Consider the following 19,772-nt stretch of genomic DNA (forward strand, 5'->3'; position numbering starts at 1 on the left):
TGTCATCTACAAAATGGCTTCCAACACTCTACTCAGCAAACTGGATGCAGTCTATCACAGTGCCATCCGTTTTGTCACAAAAGAGCTTTGAAGCAAGACGTTGTTTAATTTCTATGGTTCCACGGGGTAGAGGTAAGGCCAAATGTAAGATCAGAGCCATTTTGATAGATGAGTGGCAGAAGGGATGGGACTCTGAGCCCAAGGGCCGGCATGTATATGCCCTCCAAAGAAAGGTCGCTGGACTAAAATGCAAAGGTCAGATTAGAAAGGACAAAGTGGTGTTTGCTCGATTGCGCTTAGGACATTGTACATTGAACTCGTCCTTACATCTGGTTGGCAATGGTTTATGTTTGGAGTGTAAGGTCGATGAAACGGTGGAGCTTGTGTTGTTATATTGTTGTAAGTATGTTGAAGAGAGGGACAGATTGAAGTGTAGGGTCATTGGGGTTAGATGTGTTTGGCGGGGTTTGGAAGGGATTTAGGGGATGGGGAAGGGTCTATTAGAAGTTAGTAGGGCTCTTTTTTAATTATTATTTTTTGTTCTCAGACCGTACTGAGTTAAAGTAGGAGGATTGAGAAATGTTGTAAACCGAGATTGACCACACACACACTCCATCCAGCACAGTAGGTGGCGGCACGCAGCTGTAACGTTGGTTTGCGGACCGCAGTTATATCATAGAAGAAGAACGACTCGTTCGCAAAGTGCAAGGAACTATTGGCGAGGCAAGATGGCGGCGCCAGAGGAGCAGGAATTATCTCAGGCGCAGACCGAAAAACTCCTTCAATTTCAGGTACTCAACCTTTCTTCAGCTTACAGTCGTTTTTATAACTCTGTATTAATGTATGTTTAGATCTAGGATGGAAATGGTTTAAAAATTTAATCACGTTTATGGTTGTGAAACTGCTTCTATGACCCCCCCCTAGCGCCACGGTTAACTAACTAACTTAACTAGCCAGTTACCGTTAACGTTATCTAACAACACACCAATTATTTCTCCTCTACAAAACTATTGTCTTGAATTATCTGTCCGTTCCCGACAATTGCCCCCCCCCCCCATAAAAGAAACATCAGAAAACTTCAATCAGTGTATGGTGAATTAGAAACTACATTTTGAACTTTTAGTTATCTTACAATGACTTGTCTTAGCTACTTACAACTAGCTAGCTAGGCTAACGACAGTTAGTTAACTAGGTCAACAATGCTAACGTTACTTTAGTGATTAAACTGTTTCGCTGAAAGATGGTTTTTGAGAGAGGGATCATCAGACATAATTGTTATGGCACATGACTGGTTAGGCCCCCTTCTGTTGTTTCATCCAGACCCAAGATATGGAAATGTCCTGGAGGAATGATTGAAAATACATTTGTTGAACCTAACATCTTTTACATTCTCACCTATCAATTGGAGATTGATCCGATATCGTGTGTACACTAGTGTTAGATCTGTGATTTCAGATTTTTGGATTTGATTTCAGGACTTGACAGGTTTGGAGTCTACGGACCAATGCCGTCGTACGTTAGAACAACACAATTGGAACATCGAGGTAAGAACTGTCAACCCCAAAAATACAGGAATGGCTGTTTTTGTTGTTGATGTTGGCCTTTGAAGACCCACAAAATACACCGGACATCATGCACAATCATTTCTCAGTGGTTACAGTGTTATGAATGACATACAGGGAGTGCAGTAATATATATCATGTGACAAATGTTGCCTTAAATTCATCAAGATCTCTGCGCTTTTAAAAAAAATGGTCATGGTTTTAGTCTTCCTGTGCTGTCCAGGTTGAGATCAAATGGATAGTGTGTGTGTGTGTTTGTTCCCAGGCTGCGGTGCAGGACAGACTGAACGAGCAGGAAGGAGTTCCTAGTGTGTTTAACCCTCCGCCCTCCAGACCCTTACAGGTCAACACAGCAGACCACAGAGTGTATAGTTATATTGTCTCCAGGCCACAACCCAGAGTACGTACACACACACTCTCTTTCGTGTGTTCTTCTTTTTGCTCATATGTCACTGGTAAATTGTTCTTGCATCTCAATTTAAAGGTAGACTCTGTAATATGATGTTTATTGCATGACTGAACAGTGGGTTAACTGCCTTGTTCAGGGGCAGAACCACAGATTCGTACCTTGTCAGCTCAGGGATTTGAACTTGCAACCTTCCGGTTACTAGTCCAACGTTCTAACCACTAGGCTACCCTGCCGCCCCATTCACACATTCACATACACAGTGGCACAACCTTCTGCTTACAGAAATCATGTCCGTAACTGAAATCATCCAGCTGTAGTTTTCTCATTGAATCTTCTCCACTGTTCTGATCATCATGTCTCATCATGTCTTTTTTATTATGTTTTTCACCAGGGATTAATAGGATGGAGTTACTACATGATAATGTTACCTTTCAGATTGACATATTACACACTTCTGGACATATTCAGGTAATACAAAGAAACTGTATTTGGCCATCAGTTCCCCTGACGTTTCTGTATAAAGGTGACTGATTGGTTCCTCCTCCTCCTTCCTAACCAGGTTTGCCCTGCGGTGGGTCAGACCAGACCCTCGTGGACGAGTCACAGACCCTGTGGGTGACGTGGTCTCCTTCATCCATAGTTTTGAAGAGAAGTACGGTCGATCGCATCCAGTGTTTTACCAGGGGACATATAGCCAGGTGTGTTACTCAGGTTCCCCAGTCCAGTTTCAATCTCAATTTGGGATACTAGTAAATAGTACCTTGACCATCCACAACAAGTATATTGGGAACGCAAAAAAAGTTGTTTTTAAGGAAGAGGATGTTCTAGAATCCGTATAGGTGCAATCTATTCAGAACATACCTTTTGTTGATGTCGTGTATGTGGACACCTGCTTGTCCAACATCTTGTTTTCCGAAATCATGAACGTTAATATGGAGTTTGTCCCCCCCCCCCCCCCCTATAACAGCCTCCACTCTTCTGGGAAGGCTTTCCACTAGATGTAGGAACATTGCTGCTATAACAGCCTCCACTCTTCTGGGAAGGCTTTCCACTAGATGTAGGAACATTGCTGCTATAACAGCCTCCACTCTTCTGGGAAGGCTTTCCACTAGATGTAGGAACATTGCTGCTATAACAGCCTCCACTCTTCTGGGAAGGCTTTCCACTAGATGTAGGAACATTGCTGCTATAACAGCCTCCACTCTTCTGGGAAGGCTTTCCACTAGATGTAGGAACATTGCTGCTATAACAGCCTCCACTCTTCTGGGAAGGCTTTCCACTAGATGTAGGAACATTGCTGCTATAACAGCCTCCACTCTTCTGGGAAGGCTTTCCACTAGATGTTGGAACATTGCTGCTATAACAGCCTCCACTCTTCTGGGAAGGCTTTCCACTAGATGTAGGAACATTGCTGCTATAACAGCCTCCACTCTTCTGGGAAGGCTTTCCACTAGATGTTGGAACATTGCAGCTATAACAGCCTCCACTCTTCTGGGAAGGCTTTCCACTAGATGTTGGAACATTGCCGCTATAACAGCCTCCACTCTTCTGGGAAGGCTTTCCACTAGATGTAGGAACATTGCCGCTATAACAGCCTCCACTCTTCTGGGAAGGCTTTCCACTAGATGTAGGAACATTGCTGCTATAACAGCCTCCACTCTTCTGGGAAGGCTTTCCACTAGATGTAGGAACATTGCTGCTATAACAGCCTCCACTCTTCTGGGAAGGCTTTCCACTAGATGTAGGAACATTGCTGCTATAACAGCCTCCACTCTTCTGGGAAGGCTTTCCACTAGATGTAGGAACATTGCTGCTATAACAGCCTCCACTCTTCTGGGAAGGCTTTCCACTAGATGTAGGAACATTGCTGCTATAACAGCCTCCACTCTTCTGGGAAGGCTTTCCACTAGATGTAGGAACATTGCTGCTATAACAGCCTCCACTCTTCTGGGAAGGCTTTCCACTAGATGTAGGAACATTGCTGCTATAACAGCCTCCACTCTTCTGGGAAGGCTTTCCACTAGATGTAGGAACATTGCTGCTATAACAGCCTCCACTCTTCTGGGAAGGCTTTCCACTAGATGTAGGAACATTGCTGCTATAACAGCCTCCACTCTTCTGGGAAGGCTTTCCACTAGATGTAGGAACATTGCTGCTATAACAGCCTCCACTCTTCTGGGAAGGCTTTCCACTAGATGTAGGAACATTGCTGCTATAACAGCCTCCACTCTTCTGGGAAGGCTTTCCACTAGATGTAGGAACATTGCTGCTATAACAGCCTCCACTCTTCTGGGAAGGCTTTCCACTAGATGTAGGAACATTGCTGCTATAACAGCCTCCACTCTTCTGGGAAGGCTTTCCACTAGATGTAGGAACATTGCTGCTATAACAGCCTCCACTCTTCTGGGAAGGCTTTCCACTAGATGTTGGAACATTGCTGCTATAACAGCCTCCACTCTTCTGGGAAGGCTTTCCACTAGATGTAGGAACATTGCTGCTATAACAGCCTCCACTCTTCTGGGAAGGCTTTCCACTAGATGTTGGAACAATGCTGCAGGGACTTGCTTCCATTCAGCCACATTAGTGAGGTCGGGCACTGATTTTGGGCGATTAGTCCTGGCTTACAGTCAGCGTTCCAATTCATCCCAAAGGTATTAGATCGGGTTGAGGTCAGGGCTCTGTGCAGGCCAGTCAAGTTCTTCCACACTGATCTCTATAAACCATTTCTGTGTGGAACTCGCTTTTTGCACAGGACATTGTCATGCTGAAACAGGAAATAATGTGGAGATGGTCTCTGGGCCAATGTTTGTCTATGGAGATCGCATGGCTGTGTGCTCGATTTTTATACACCTGTCAGCAATAGGTGTGGCATAAATAATATATATAATAATAATAAATCAAATCCACTCATTTGAAAGGGTATCCTCATACGTGTGTGTATATATGGTGTCCAGTTGAAGTCGGAAGTTTACATACACCTTAGCCAAATATATTTAAACTCAATTTTTTAACAATTCCTGACATTTAATCCTAGTAAAAATTCCCTGTCTTAGGTCAGTTAGGATCACCACTTTATTTTAAGAATGTGAAATTTCGGGAATAATAGTAGAGAGAATGATTTATTCAGCTTTTTATTTCTTTCATCACATTCCCAGTGGGTCAGAAGTTTTCATACACTCAATTGGTATTTGGTAGCATTGCCTTTAAATTGTTGAACTTGGGTCAAATGTTTTTGGTAGCCTTCCACAAGCTTCCCACAGTAGGTTGGGTGAATGTTGGGCCATTCCTCCTGTCAGAGCTGTAACTGAGTCGGGTTTGTAGGCCTCTTTGCTCGCACACGCTTTTTCAGTTCTGCCCACAAATTTTCTATAGGATTGAGGTCAGTTCTTTGTGATGGCCACTCCAATACCTTGACTCTGTTCATCAGACCAGAGGACATTTTTCCAAAAAAGTACGATCTTTGTCCCCATGTGCAGTTGCAAACCGTAGTCTGGCTTTTTTATGGTGGTTTTGGAGCAGTGGCTTCTTCCTTGCTGAGCGGCTTTTCAGGTTATGTTGATATAGGACCTGTTTTACTGTGGATATAGATACTTTTGTACCTGTTTCCTCCAGCATCTTCTCAAGGTCCTTTTGCTGTTGTTCTGGGATTGATTTGCCCGTTCCGCACCAAAGTACGTTCATCTCTAGGAGACAGAATGTGTCTCCTTCCTGAGCGGTATGACGGCTGCGTGGTCCCATGGTGTTTATACTTGCGTACTATTGTTTGTACAGATGAACGTGGTATCTTCAGGCGTTTGGAAATTGCTCCCAAGGATGAACCAGACTTGTGGAGGTCTACAGTTTGTTATCTGAGGTCTTGGCTGATTTCTTTTGATTTTACCATGATGTTAAGCAAAGAGGCACTGAGTTTGAAGGTAGGCCTTGAAATACATCTACAGGTACACCTCCAATTGACTCAAATGATGTCAATTAGCCTATCAGAAGCTTCTAAAGCCATGACATCATTTTCTGTAATTTTCCAAGCTGTTTAAAGGCACAGTCAACTTAGTGTATGAAACCACTGACCCACTGGAATTGTGAGGCAGTGCATTATAAGTGAAATAATCTGTCTGTAAACAATTGTTGGTAAAATGACTTGTGTCATGCACAAAGTAGATGTCCTAACTGACTTGCCAAAACTATAGATTATTAACAAGACATTTGTGGAGTGGTTGAAAAAACAAGTTTTTTAACTTCAATGTTAACTTCTGACTTCAACTGTCTGTGTAACTGGGTTGATAGCTGGTCGTGTTTATATGTTATGTTTGTTTCCCCCCTGTAGGCATTGAACGATGCCAAACGTGAGCTTCGCTACTTGTTAGTTTACCTCCATGGAGAGGAGAACCAGGATACAGACCAGTTCTGTCGGTAGGTCCCATAACACAACATATGATCTGTTTACATGAGGCCAACATCCACACAAACAGAAACAAAACCCCTTTTTCTGTCAATAATCAGTAGTTTGTTTTATCTAGTTATAATTCCGCTTCTGTTGGTTTGAATATTTATTCAGTTGGTTGGATGGAGGTTTTCCTCGCTCGTTTCTATATTTGTGGCATGTTTGGTATTATTCATATGTCCTCCCCCTCTTCGTTATTAATATAAATGATTTTATATTTTCCCGTGTTTTATATTAATGATGCTTCTGTTTCCATCTTCCTCCAGCTCCACGTTATGTACAGAAGAGGTCCTGACCTTCCTCAACACCAGGATGCTGTTCTGGGCCTGTTCCACCAGCAGGCCTGAGGGATACAAAGGTACACATCTGTCTACTCTTGCATTGTGTCTTCACTACCTAGATCTCCTAGAGCTGGAGATGCATTCGACTGGCCTCGTCCTTCACTCGTTGTTGCTGTAAATGAGGCCGTGTTCTCAGTCCGTCTGATCTGGTTAAATAAGATAAAAGTCAATCATCCGTGCTGGGAATTTAGGATGATTTTCGTCAGTCCTCTAGGATATGAGGAGAAATCTCTTTATTTCAGTGTTGTTTTAATCTGTGTTTGGTGTGTGTCTGTACCTCAGTGTCCCAGGCGCTGCGTGAGAACACTTACCCGTTCCTGGCCATTATCATGCTGAAGGACCGTAAGATGACTGTGGTGGGACGTCTGGAGGGGCTCATCCAATCAGAGGACCTCCTCAACCAGCTCACCTTCATCATGGAGGCCAACCAGACCTACCTGATGTCTGAACGCCTGGAGCGGTAAGGGACTGATTGCAGAGCTGTGGTTTCCAATAGCCCTTCAGACAAAGTCAAAAAGTCTTTAAATCGTTTTTTCGTATGTATTTGAAACTCAGGTTTGATTGCTTATTTTACTTATATGAAAAATAATGTGGAGGTGGTCTCTGGTCCTGGAGATCTGGTGTGGTGATGTCTCCCATACGTCTGTCTCTGGTCCTGGAGATGTGGTGTGGTGATGTCTCCCATACGTCTGTCTCTGGTCCTGGAGATGTGGTGTGGTGATGTCTCTCTGGTCCTGGAGATCTCCCATACGTCTGTCTCTCTGGTCCTGGAGATGTGGTGTGGTGATGTCTCTCTGGTCCTGGAGATGTGGTGTGGTGATGTCTCCCATACGTCTGTCTCTGGTCCTGGAGATGTGGTGTGGTGATGTCTCTCTGGTCCTGGAGATCTCCCATACGTCTGTCTCTCTGGTCCTGGAGATGTGGTGATGTCTCCCATACATCTGTCTCTCTGGTCCTGGAGATCTCCCATACGTCTGTCTCTCTGGTCCTGGAGATCTCCCATACGTCTTGTCTCTCTGGTCCTGGAGATCTCCCATACGTCTGTCTCTCTGGTCCTGGAGATCTCCCATACGTCTGTCTCTCTGGTCCTGGAGATCTCCCATACGTCTGTCTCTCTGGTCCTGGAGATCTCCCATACGTCTGTCTCTCTGGTCCTGGAGATCTCCCATACGTCTGTCTCTCTGGTCCTGGAGATCTCCCATACGTCTGTCTCTCTGGTCCTGGAGATCTCCCATACGTCTGTCTCTCTGGTCCTGGAGAGGTGGTGTGGTGACGTCTCTCTCTGGTCCTGGAGAGGTGGTGTGGTGACGTCTCTCTCTGGTCCTGGAGAGGTGGTGTGGTGACGTCTGTCTCTCTGGTCCTGGAGAGGTGGTGTGGTGACGTCTCTCTCTGGTCCTGGAGAGGTGGTGTGGTGACGTCTCTCTCTGGTCCTGGAGAGGTGGTGTGGTGACGTCTGTCTCTCTGGTCCTGGAGAGGTGGTGTGGTGACGTCTCTCTCTGGTCCTGGAGAGGTGGTGTGGTGACGTCTCTCTCTGGTCCTGGAGAGGTGGTGTGGTGACGTCTCTCTCTGGTCCTGGAGATGGAGGTTAATTGAACGTGTCTGTGTGTGTTCCAGGGAGGAGAGGAACCAGACGCAGGTGTTGCGGGCGCAGCAGGACGAGGCCTACCTGGAGTCGCTCAGAGCCGACCAGGAGAAGGACCGGAGGAAGAAGGAGGAGCAGGAGAAGGTCCAGGCGGAGGAGGAGAAGGTCCGGCAGACCGTCCTGGCCGAGGAGAGGAGGAGGAGGGTGAGGACACCTTGATACTGTCTGGCTCTCCTCTTTCTCTGTCTTGTCAATGTTTTTGTCTCCTCACACACACTGTCTGCTCGCGCTGTCGTGGAAATTTCCTCTCTTTACCAAATCATGAGAGCAAACCAAACACAAGTCAGAGTTAGTTATCACAAAGTCCATCTTTAATTATATGAGCTCTATCACAACCCTGTGACTCTCAGATCAATTCAGTGTCTATCAATGCATTCTCTCAGAGTCCCTTCCACATTGCAACTGAGATCCTTTAATAGCAAAAGACACACATAGTCAGACAGCATAGGCATAATTCATCGTTCAGCTTTGTCTCCTAAACTATGCTCTTTTCTCAAACTCAGAACCATAAACCAATCCTCCATATCAACAGGCATATATCAAATCCATCCTATCTTGACAAGATCACAGAGACACACTGACTGGCACACAGACATTGTGGAGCCAAGAGATACACGCTTGACCTCTCCCCTCTCTCCGGCCCAAACAACTTAGTCTTGACATAGAACAGATACTGTAACCCCGCCACAGTATTATACAAACACATTCTGATGAGAAGTAACTTACAAACATATGATGAATATAAAACATCTTACCTATGTTACCAACCAATTCTGATTATTCCCCAACAGTGCTCTCTGACTTCTCTCTCTGACTTCTCTCTCTGACTTCTCTCTCTGACTTCTCTCTCTGACTTCTCTCTCTGACTTCTCTCTCTGACTTCTCTCTCTGACTTCTCTCTCTGACTTCTCTCTCTGACTTCTCTCTCTGACTTCTCTCTCTGACTTCTCTCTCTGACTTCTCTCTCTGACTTCTCTCTCTGACTTCTCTCTCTGACTTCTCTCTCTGACTACATTTTAAACCGTTTCTTATCTTGGTCTTTGTTGTTGCCAGTTTGACTGTGGCTAACTAATTCTGTTCTTTTTATCATTTTTTTCTTAAAGACGCTGGACGAAGAGAAGGAGCGCAAGTCAGAATGTCTTCCCCCCGAGCCCCCAGCAGACGACCCCGACAGCGTCAAGATAGTTTTCAAACTGCCTAACGACACCAGAGTAGAGAGGCGGTTCCTCTTCCAGCAGTCTCTGACGGTAAGACACGGCTCTGCAAGACACAGTCTGACCGTACGAACACGGCTCTGCTCGGTAAGACACGGCTCTGCTCGGTAAGACACGGCTCTGCTCGGTAAGACACGGCTCTGCTCGGTAAGACACGGCTCTGCTCGGTAAGACACGGCTCTGCTCGGTAAGACACGGCTCTGCTCGGTAAGACACGGCTCTGCTCGGTAAGACACGGCTCTGCTCGGTAAGACACGGCTCTGCTCGGTAAGACACGGCTCTGCTCGGTAAGACACGGCTCTGCTCGGTAAGACACGGCTCTGCTCGGTAAGACACGGCTCTGCTCGGTAAGACACAGTCTAGCCGTACGAACACGACTCTGCTCTTTTAAACTGTCGACTCACAGTTCTACACAGCAAACTCCTAGTCACTCTTCCATGTGTAGTGTCATTGTAACAGTCTGATTTAAACTCCCTTGGCAAATACCAATGGAACTTATGGTCTTGACAACAACAACAAAAAGCACCCATCTCTCCCTCTGTTTCTCCAGGTAATATACGACTTCCTGTTCTCGCTGAAGGAGACCCCGGAGAAATTCCAGATAGTTACCAACTTCCCCCGCCGGGTCCTGCCTTGCCTTCCCACGGAGGAGCAGCCCAACCCCCCCAGCCTCAAAGAGGCCGGCCTCAGCCGTTCTGAGGTCCTCTTTGTTCAGGACCTCACGGACGATTGACACCTAGCTAACCTTCTCTCCTCCAACATGAGGAAATGTTCCCTTGTTTCTTCCCCCATTTAATTATTATTATTTTTTTTAAATGGCCGTTGTGCACTAGGGGTCACCGTCTGAAATAATGAAACAAACTCTAACCCCCTAAAAATAATTTAAGCCGTCAGCCCTGATACTGTTGTTTTTAAAAGGAGAGACATGTGAAATCCCTGTAAATACGTTAGATATTTAAAGAACAAGGCTGAAAAAAAAGCACCGCTTATTTTTTATTTTTTATTATTATTATTATTCAATCAAAGTTGACTCTATAATGTAATTGTCTTGAGACGACCAAACAAGCGAGGGGGTTGAGTTTCCGTACCTCCTGCAGTTTAGAACGACAACCCAGTTCAACAAGAAGAGGACCCCAGCTTCTATCTCTAGTATAACAGTCTGCCTGTGGTGACTCATAGATGCCTATTTCTCCTGTAACATCGGAATGGGCTGGTCATGTTTAAGATGTCATTTTCCAACTACTATAAATTAAACATTTTTAAAATGTTGTGATGGTTTTGATAATATTCCTGGCTGTCAGTGCTCTTTTCCCATCCCCAGCTCTCTTGGTCTGATAAATCTCAGACTTCTTCCCAGAATCTCTGCTGACCTCGAAGCATTAACATTTTTGTAGGTATGTGGGAGAACAAGTGTATTATGCCAACCTGAATAATTGTATTTATGTTTATTTGACTAGGGCAAGTCCGTTAAGAACAAATTCTTATTTACAATGACGGCCTAGGAACAGTGGGTTAACTGCCTTGTTCAGAGGCAGAACGACAGATTTGTACCTTGTCAGCTCGGGGGTTTGAACTTGCTACCTTCCGGTTACTAGTCCAACGCTCTAACCACTAGGCTACCCTGCCGCCTCTACACTCTAACCACTAGGCTACCCTGCCACCTCTACACTCTAACCACTAGGCTACCCTGCCGCCTCTACACTCTAACCACTAGGCTACCTGCCACCTCTACACTCTAACCACTAGGCTACCCTGCCTCCTCTACACTCTAACCACTAGACTACCCTGCCTCCTCTACACTCTAACCACTAGACTACCCTGCCTCCTCTACACTCTAACCACTAGACTACCCTGCCTCCTCTACACTCTAACCACTAGACTACCCTGCCTCCTCTACACTCTAACCACTAGACTACCCTGCCTCCTCTACACTCTAACCACTAGGCTACCCTGCCTCCTCTACACTCTAACCACTAGGCTACCTGCACCCCTACACTCTAACCACTAGGCTACGTGCCACCTCTACACTCTAACCACTAGGCTACCTGCACCCCTACACTCTAACCACTAGGCTACGTGCCACCTCTACACTCTAACCACTAGGCTACGTGCCACCTCTACACTCTAACCACTAGGCCACCCTGCCCCCTCTACACTCTAACCACTAGGCTACCTGCCACCTCTACACTCTAACCACTAGGCTACCTGCCACCTAGTGGGGGAGAAACTAACTCCTTATTAATGCCAATGATTTAGGAATGAGATATTCGAAGAGCAGGTGTCCACATACTTTTGCCGATGTAGTGTATGTCTCACAAAATACAAGAGATCGCATTCCTTTTCTCTGAACAGTACGGGAGCCTAGGGCTCTGGTCAAAAAGAGGACACTATATTAGGGAACATGGTGCTATATGGGACTCATTCCTGGCATTCACGACAACTCTAATGGTGAAAACAGGCAAGGACACGGTTGTAATATTGGTATACATTTATTAGTGAACTACTCTCAAATCAGCCACAACTATTAAAAAAAAAATATGATCGCACGACTCGGTAAAGCAGAACTAGCAACTTTTTCATTTTAAAAAAGTACAAATCTGAAAAATGTCAATCAGTATACAGGTGTGTGTGTGTATATATAGACTATAACTAGTTAAGTCCTACAAACAATGATTCCAATGGAATGAAAAAATTATAGCATTCAGAACATTTCCCCTATATATTTATATATATATATATATATATAAGCATTTTATTAATTTTTTAAAATCCAAACATGAGGTAACTGTAAAATGTGCACGTACCAAAGCAAACATCTGTTTCAGATGCCCCTGGCCTGTTGGGTGGGAGCCCCCCTAGAAGCTGGAGGAATCAATAAACAGACCACTATTCCCATCACCCAGCAACACATCATTGGAAAACAGTGAATCTACGACGCAAATAAAATAAATCAAATCCTAAATAAATTATTTTAGCTGTTTTTATTATTGGAACAGCATTTTATTCAAAACATTTTTATGTTTCCTTTTTTTCTCTCTTCCTTTGCACCACACAAGCTGTGAGATCATTCAATAATTGGATTACAGAAAGACTACAAGATTCTATTTAAAATTGTATGTTTTGAAGTTACTTGACTTTACATGAGGTTTTCTGGTATTTGGGACAGAAGAAAAAAAATAAAAACACAATATGGTCATTAAAACCTGCCTCCCCCCACACACACACACCATGGTGCTAATGTTTCAATAAGTGAATAAAAGGTATCTAGCACAGGAGGTTGGTGGCACCTTAATTAGGGAGGACGGGCTTGTTGTAATGGCTGGAGCGGAATCAGACAACGTAACCATGTGATCGATTCCGTCCCAGACATAATTACGAGCTTAGTTCTCTCCCTCGGCAGCCTCCCGCTGGTGTCTCTCGGATGTCAAATCTACATTGAGAGTTAGGTTATTAGTTTGACTAACAAAGTGTTCTTTAAAATGTAACATCACTATTTGAAAGGCTATTAGCATATTAGCAACATGCTTTAATAAGTATCCATCCGATCAGATCGTCATGTCAAAACAGCATCATACCTAAAGCAGATCGTTGTTCACTATGGCTTTCAGTGAACTAGGTTCTAGACATGTTTTAGGCAATAACAACATAGCATAAATATTATAATACATACATATTATAACTTTTAAAATCCTGGATTTCTCCCCAGTTCCAAGTCCAGGCAACTTTTTAAAATCTTGTAGTCGTTCAATTGGGTTACAAACGTGTGCAGTACAACGCATGGCAGTTATCAGCTGAGCAGTGACGGAAGAAGAAGAACTGAAGAACGAAACCCGAAGCCGACTAGAGCTAGCTAAAAACCAGTTGGGACTTGGTAGGACATGCATGCTTATTGTGCATCGTTAAATAGTCCACCGTCCCCCATGGCTAGATATCTTTCACTGGAAATACACAATTGGTTTTTATTTTTTAAATCATGCAAACACCTTTGTAGTTTTAGGTAGGATAGTGTGCATCAATGGCACGTTTAAAAATGGGATCACAACCGTTATGTAAATATGCATGTCTGTACGTCGTGTGGTTGTTCAAGAACACAAACTAAATTTGTAATTTATATGATGTAATATCCACTACTCTGGCAAAAAAACAACATTAGTATTATTATTACCTTAATTGACTACATTAAAAATATGCGAGGCCTGAGGAAAACAACCAAGAAAATCATATCCACCACCAACCTTTTCATGTCATCTGTCAAATTAGAACAGACTGTTTTCCTTTATTCTTATATACTGAGAGGCCCTGAGTGATAGTTTTTTTTTTTTCTCGTTTTAAACTCACAATATTTATATGTTAGTGGCAAGATATGTACACAGATTAACTCTCAAAGCTGTGGGTTTTTACTTTAAACTCATCAAGATGGCTTTTTTCTTTTTCTTCTTTTAAAAGGTGGTAGGTAACACATGTCACAAAGAGACTCACATTCGCTATAGAAAACATGGCAAGGTCCTTTTACACAAGACAGCAAAATGTCCATCCGAAAAGGTACATCCGCCTCGCAGTGCTTATTGGGGTAGTTGGGAATAGAAAGGAGTCCCCCCCCCCCTATTCACACACAACACTTACAAAAGACACCCGGACTAACTGGTTTTTTTTTTTAAACACCTCAACAACATTCTGTTTTGGAAGTCAAAGATGAGCACAGAGACCCAATATAGTGCACTAGCCCCTATGGGCCCTGGTCAAAAGTAGTGCACTACTTAGGGTACCTTCTGGGATGTTTTAACAGTGTATCACTCTACCAAACACTTACTCCTCCATCTTTGTCTCCAACCCCTTCCTGTCCTGATCATCACTGTAAAAAGTACAGTCAGCTCAGCCAGGGGGACAAAGCCAGAGCGTCTGTCTTGTCAGGTCACTAGAGATGTTTTACAACAGGGAGTTATAACATTATTTTGTCTTCAAAACAAGCCGATTATCGAGAAGCTTTCACACTGAAGCTATGCAGCATACAACACTTCATCTTTTACAACACCATTAGTTAGCACGGCCTAACAACAAGACCTGCCCCAAGTTAAGTTGCCTTTAAGTTAGAACACATACCATTTAACCACACACTTCCACGTTAGTGCTCTGACCTTGTCCTTTAACACGTTGTCTCTAAGATAGCTAAAAAAATTATTATAATAATAATAATAATACTATTTAAAAATTATACTCTTAAAAACAAGTGGAAATGACAAAGGGATTTTTAAATATTTTTTTTAAAGATTAATAAGTAAATAGAGTTTGTGCTTGTCAAGGTATTGGAAGGCAGATCTGAAATCTTGAAAGAGTATATATATTTATATATTATATTGAATATTTGGCTCACAAACAAATAAATGCCTGGATCTTCCAAAAACAGGAAGGAAAACATGTCCACATTAAAACCCATCAGTCATACTGTTTAATGCATCAAGCTCCCCAGCAGCAGTCAGTCAGCGTGGGTGATACTGGGGTAGTGAAGCCCCCTCTCCCGGGGTCCCCATATCAGCCAGAATACCTTGTTTATGTTTGCTTGTTGTTGTTTTCCTTTTAAAATGGCAACGTTGGATTAAAATATTGCTAGTCTGAATCAACAGTCTATGCAAACCCCTCAGCGCTGCCTGAGATCCAGCCGGGCAACTCGCACAGGGCCAAGGCCCGGAGAGGAGGATGGATGTGGTTAATTTGCAGAAAGGGCAGATGACTTCACAGACAGGCAGTGTCCCCTCCTCTCCTCTCTCTGGGGGGGGACGATCTGAGGACCTTCACCAGATCAAAAAGTGAAACTCCACAGCATAAACTCCTCCTCCCTCCGTCCAGTCAGTTGTGTATCACAGTGGGGGGGGGGACAACAGGGCGTGAAGGAACGGATATATCCCCAACAAGTCAGTGGTAGACCATCATTCTCAGTGCCAGATGAGGCTAATTTTAACCACAGCAAGTCACACTTTCACAATAGCATCAGCAGATTGAAAAAGAACACAAACGAAAAGGGAACAAACTATTGAAATCATCAATACATTATTGCAAAACATATATTATATTAACAGGTCACTTTAACCCATCAGTCACCTACACTAACATGCATCTATGACGGTCAGTCAGCCAGGCGTCTCCTCCAAGCCAGTGGAATGGTCTAGTCTCCTACAGTACTATGACGGTCAGTCAGCCAGTGGAATGGTCTAGTCTCCTACAGTACTATGACGGTCAGTCAGCCAGTGGAATGGTCTAGTCTCCTACAGTACTATGACGGTCAGTCAGCCAGTAGAATGGTCTAGTCTCCTACAGTACTATGACGGTCAGTCAGCCAGTGGAATGGTCTAGTCTCCTACAGTACTATGACGGTCAGTCAGCCAGTAGAATGGTCTAGTCTCCTACAGTACTATGACGGTCAGTCAGCCAGTGGAATGGTCTAGTCTCCTACAGTACTATGACGGTCAGTCAGCCAGTGGAATGGTCTAGTCTCCTACAGTACTATGACGGTCAGTCAGCCAGTGGAATGGTCTAGTCTCCTACAGTACTATGACGGTCAGTCAGCCAGTGGAATGGTCTAGTCTCCTACAGTACTATGACGGTCAGTCAGCCAGTGGAATGGTCTAGTCTCCTACAGTACTATGACGGTCAGTCAGCCAGGCGTCTCCTCCAAGCCAGTGGAATGGTCTAGTCTCCTACAGTACTATGACGGTCAGTCAGCCAGTGGAATGGTCTAGTCTCCTACAGTACTATGACGGTCAGTCAGCCAGTGGCGTCTCCTCCAAGCCAGTGGAATGGTCTAGTCTCCTACAGTACTATGACGGTCAGTCAGCCAGTGGAATGGTCTAGTCTCCTACAGTACTATGACGGTCAGTCAGCCAGTGGAATGGTCTAGTCTCCTACAGTACTATGACGGTCAGTCAGCCAGTGGAATGGTCTAGTCTCCTACAGTACTATGACGGTCAGTCAGCCAGTAGAATGGTCTAGTCTCCTACAGTACTATGACGGTCAGTCAGCCAGTGGAATGGTCTAGTCTCCTACAGTACTATGACGGTCAGTCAGCCAGTGGAATAGTCTAGTCTCCTACAGTACTATGACGGTCAGTCAGCCAGGCGTCTCCTCCAAGCCAGTGGAATGGTCTAGTCTCCTACAGTACTATGACGGTCAGTCAGCCAGTGGAATGGTCTAGTCTCCTACAGTACTATGACGGTCAGTCAGCCAGTGGAATGGTCTAGTCTCCTACAGTACTATGACGGTCAGTCAGCCAGTGGAATGGTCTAGTCTCCTACAGTACTATGACGGTCAGTCAGCCAGTAGAATGGTCTAGTCTCCTACAGTACTATGACGGTCAGTCAGCCAGTGGAATGGTCTAGTCTCCTACAGTACTATGACGGTCAGTCAGCCAGTGGAATGGTCTAGTCTCCTACAGTACTATGACGGTCAGTCAGCCAGTGGAATGGTCTAGTCTCCTACAGTACTATGACGGTCAGTCAGACAGTGGAATGGTCTAGTCTCCTACAGTACTATGACGGTCAGTCAGCCAGTAGAATGGTCTAGTCTCCTACAGTACTATGACGGTCAGTCAGCCAGTGGAATGGTCTAGTCTCCTACAGTACTATGACGGTCAGTCAGCCAGTGGAATGGTCTAGTCTCCTACAGTACTATGACGGTCAGTCAGCCAGTGGAATGGTCTAGTCTCCTACAGTACTATGACGGTCAGTCAGCCAGTAGAATGGTCTAGTCTCCTACAGTACTATGACGGTCAGTCAGCCAGTGGAATGGTCTAGTCTCCTACAGTACTATGACGGTCAGTCAGCCAGTGGAATGGTCTAGTCTCCTACAGTACTATGACGGTCAGTCAGCCAGTGGAATGGTCTAGTCTCCTACAGTACTATGACGGTCAGTCAGCCAGTAGAATGGTCTAGTCTCCTACAGTACTATGACGGTCAGTCAGCCAGTGGAATGGTCTAGTCTCCTACAGTACTATGACGGTCAGTCAGCCAGTGGCGTCTCCTCCAAGCCAGTGGAATGGTCTAGTCTCCTACAGTACTATGACGGTCAGTCAGCCAGTGGAATGGTCTAGTCTCCTACAGTACTATGACGGTCAGTCAGCCAGTGGAATGGTCTACATGGTCTAGAGTTTTAACCGTGTTGAGGCATTCCCATTACTGGTCTGCTGATCGAACGATGTGTGACTCCTCCCTCCGCTCCACCAGGCCCTCACCCCACACCTCTTGTCATCACCATCTCCCATGCAGGCAGCTCCAACGCCCATCTGTCACAAAGAACTAACCAAAAACCACAAGGTAACGAAAAAGGAAAAACCGTGTAAACGTAAAAGCCCTACGACGATAACAACATGGTAGGTCACATCTTTGGAATCTGCAACACTGGGGCAGGCAGAGGAGCAGATCGAGGTGGTGGATCAATGGCTATCCCAGGCAGGCAGACTGACTGGACAACTCTGTGGCTATGAGGCTATGGTAGGCAGGAGCTTTATCAGACACAGCAGAGGAACGACCGGGGGGGAGGAGCTCCAAACATACAATCTTAGACGGCTTATTGTTGTTGAAGTGGGGGGGGGGGGGGGGGGGGGGGGACGCAGGCAGGGTAGGTGGTGGTGGGGGACGCAGGCAGGGTAGGTGGTGGTGGGGACGCAGGCAGGGTAGGTGGTGGTGGGGGACGCAGGCAGGGTAGGTGGTTGCAGGAGGCCGCAGGAAGCAGGCAGGGTAGGTGGTGGCAGGGGGCCGCAGGAAGCAGGCAGGAGTGGTGGCAGGAAGCCGCAGGAAGCAGGCAGGGTAGGTAGTGGTGGGGGCCGCAGGAAGCAGGCAGGAGTGGTGGCAGGAGGCCGCAGGAAGCAGGCAGGAGTGGTGGCAGGAGGCCGCAGGAAGCAGGCAGGAGTGGTGGCAGGAGGCCGCAGGAAGCAGGCAGGAGGCCGTAGGAAGCCGCAGGAAGCAGGCAGGAGGCCGTAGGAAGCAGGCAGGAGGCCGTAGGAAGCAGGCAGGAGTGGTGGTAGGAGACCGCAGGAAGCAGGCAGGGTAGGTGGCCGCAGGAAGCAGGCAGGAGTGGTGGCAGGAAGCAGGCAGGAGGCCACAGGAAGCAGGCAGGGTAGGTGGCAGAAGGCCCCGGGCAGGTTGAGGCCGAGGCAGGCGCTAAGACAGACAGGCTCCGGTGGGTTTAGTTTTGTGCTGCTTTCCAATCACTCCACCTCGCGGTGCACCTCTGACGCGTCCGCCCGGTATCAGTCACTCCACCTCGCGGTGCACCTCTGACGCGTCCGCCCGGTATCAGTCACTCCACCTCGCGGTGCACCTCTGACGCGTCCGCCCGGTATCAGTCACTCCACCTCGCGGTGCACCTCTGACGCATCCGCCCGGTATCAGTCACTCCACCTCGTGGTGCACCTCTGTCGCGTCCGCCCGGCAAATTGGACAAGTGCGATTAGTCTGGAAGGAAGATAAAGGGAACAAAAAGGAGGTGTTAGTACACTGCTTTTGACCGGAGCCCTATGCCCTACACACACACACTATATATAGGGAATAGGGTGCCACCCTGGTCAACAGTAGTGTACTATATAGGGAATAGGGTGCCACCCTGGTTAAACGTAGTGTACTATATAGGGAATAGGGTGCCACCCTGGTTAAACGTAGTGAACTATATAGGGTACTATATAGGGAATAGGGTGCCACCCTGGTTAAAAGTAGTGCACTATATAGGGAACAGGGTGCCAGTCTGGTCAAAAGTAGTGCACTATATAGGGAATAGGGTGCCACCCTGGTCAACAGTAGTGCACTATATAGGGAATAGGGTGCCACCCTGGTCAAACGTAGTGTACTATATAGGGAATAGGGTGCCACCCTGGTCAAACGTAGTGTACTATATAGGAAACAGGGTGCCACCCTGGTCAAACGTAGTGTACTATATAGGGAATAGGGTGCCACCCTGGTTAAAAGTAGTGTACTATATAGGGAATAGGGTGCCACCCTGGTCAACAGTAGTGCACTATATAGGGAATAGGGTGCCACCCTGGTCAACAGTAGTGTACTATATAGGGAATAGGGTGCCACCCTGGTCAACAGTAGTGTACTATATAGGGAATAGGGTGCCACCCTGGTCAAACGTAGTGTACTATATAGGGAATAGGGTGCCACCCTGGTCAACAGTAGTGT

General features: G+C 45.9%; 2 protein-coding genes across 6 annotated transcripts in view; one reads left to right on the plus strand and one right to left on the minus strand.

The window, feature by feature from the left end:
- The first annotated feature begins 625 nt into the window (after window positions 1-625).
- Window positions 626-10,875, plus strand: LOC109883218 (FAS-associated factor 2). Its single transcript, XM_031789499.1, has 11 exons — window positions 626-791; window positions 1,476-1,544; window positions 1,828-1,962; window positions 2,363-2,439; window positions 2,531-2,669; window positions 6,293-6,378; window positions 6,676-6,767; window positions 7,033-7,210; window positions 8,365-8,536; window positions 9,496-9,639; window positions 10,157-10,875. The coding sequence occupies exons 1-11, from the start codon at window positions 729-731 to the stop codon at window positions 10,337-10,339; spliced, it is 1,338 nt and encodes a 445-aa protein (XP_031645359.1). The 5' UTR covers window positions 626-728; the 3' UTR covers window positions 10,340-10,875.
- A 1,206-nt stretch (window positions 10,876-12,081) lies between these two features.
- LOC109881682 (RING finger protein 44) overlaps window positions 12,082-19,772 on the minus strand; it is a 69,115-nt gene continuing 61,424 nt past the window's right edge. For 4 of the 5 annotated variants that reach the window (XM_031789502.1, XM_031789503.1, XM_031789501.1 and 1 more), the window contains one exon: window positions 12,082-19,049. In XM_031789502.1, coding sequence (XP_031645362.1) covers window positions 18,987-19,049 — 63 coding nt within the window. In that variant the 3' untranslated portion in view covers window positions 12,082-18,986. The remainder of the gene's footprint in view (window positions 19,050-19,772) is intronic. The other variant, XR_004202972.1, reaches the window with a different exon arrangement.

This window comes from Oncorhynchus kisutch, linkage group LG15, assembly GCF_002021735.2.
Source record: "Oncorhynchus kisutch isolate 150728-3 linkage group LG15, Okis_V2, whole genome shotgun sequence".
Classification (NCBI taxonomy): domain Eukaryota; kingdom Metazoa; phylum Chordata; class Actinopteri; order Salmoniformes; family Salmonidae; genus Oncorhynchus; species Oncorhynchus kisutch.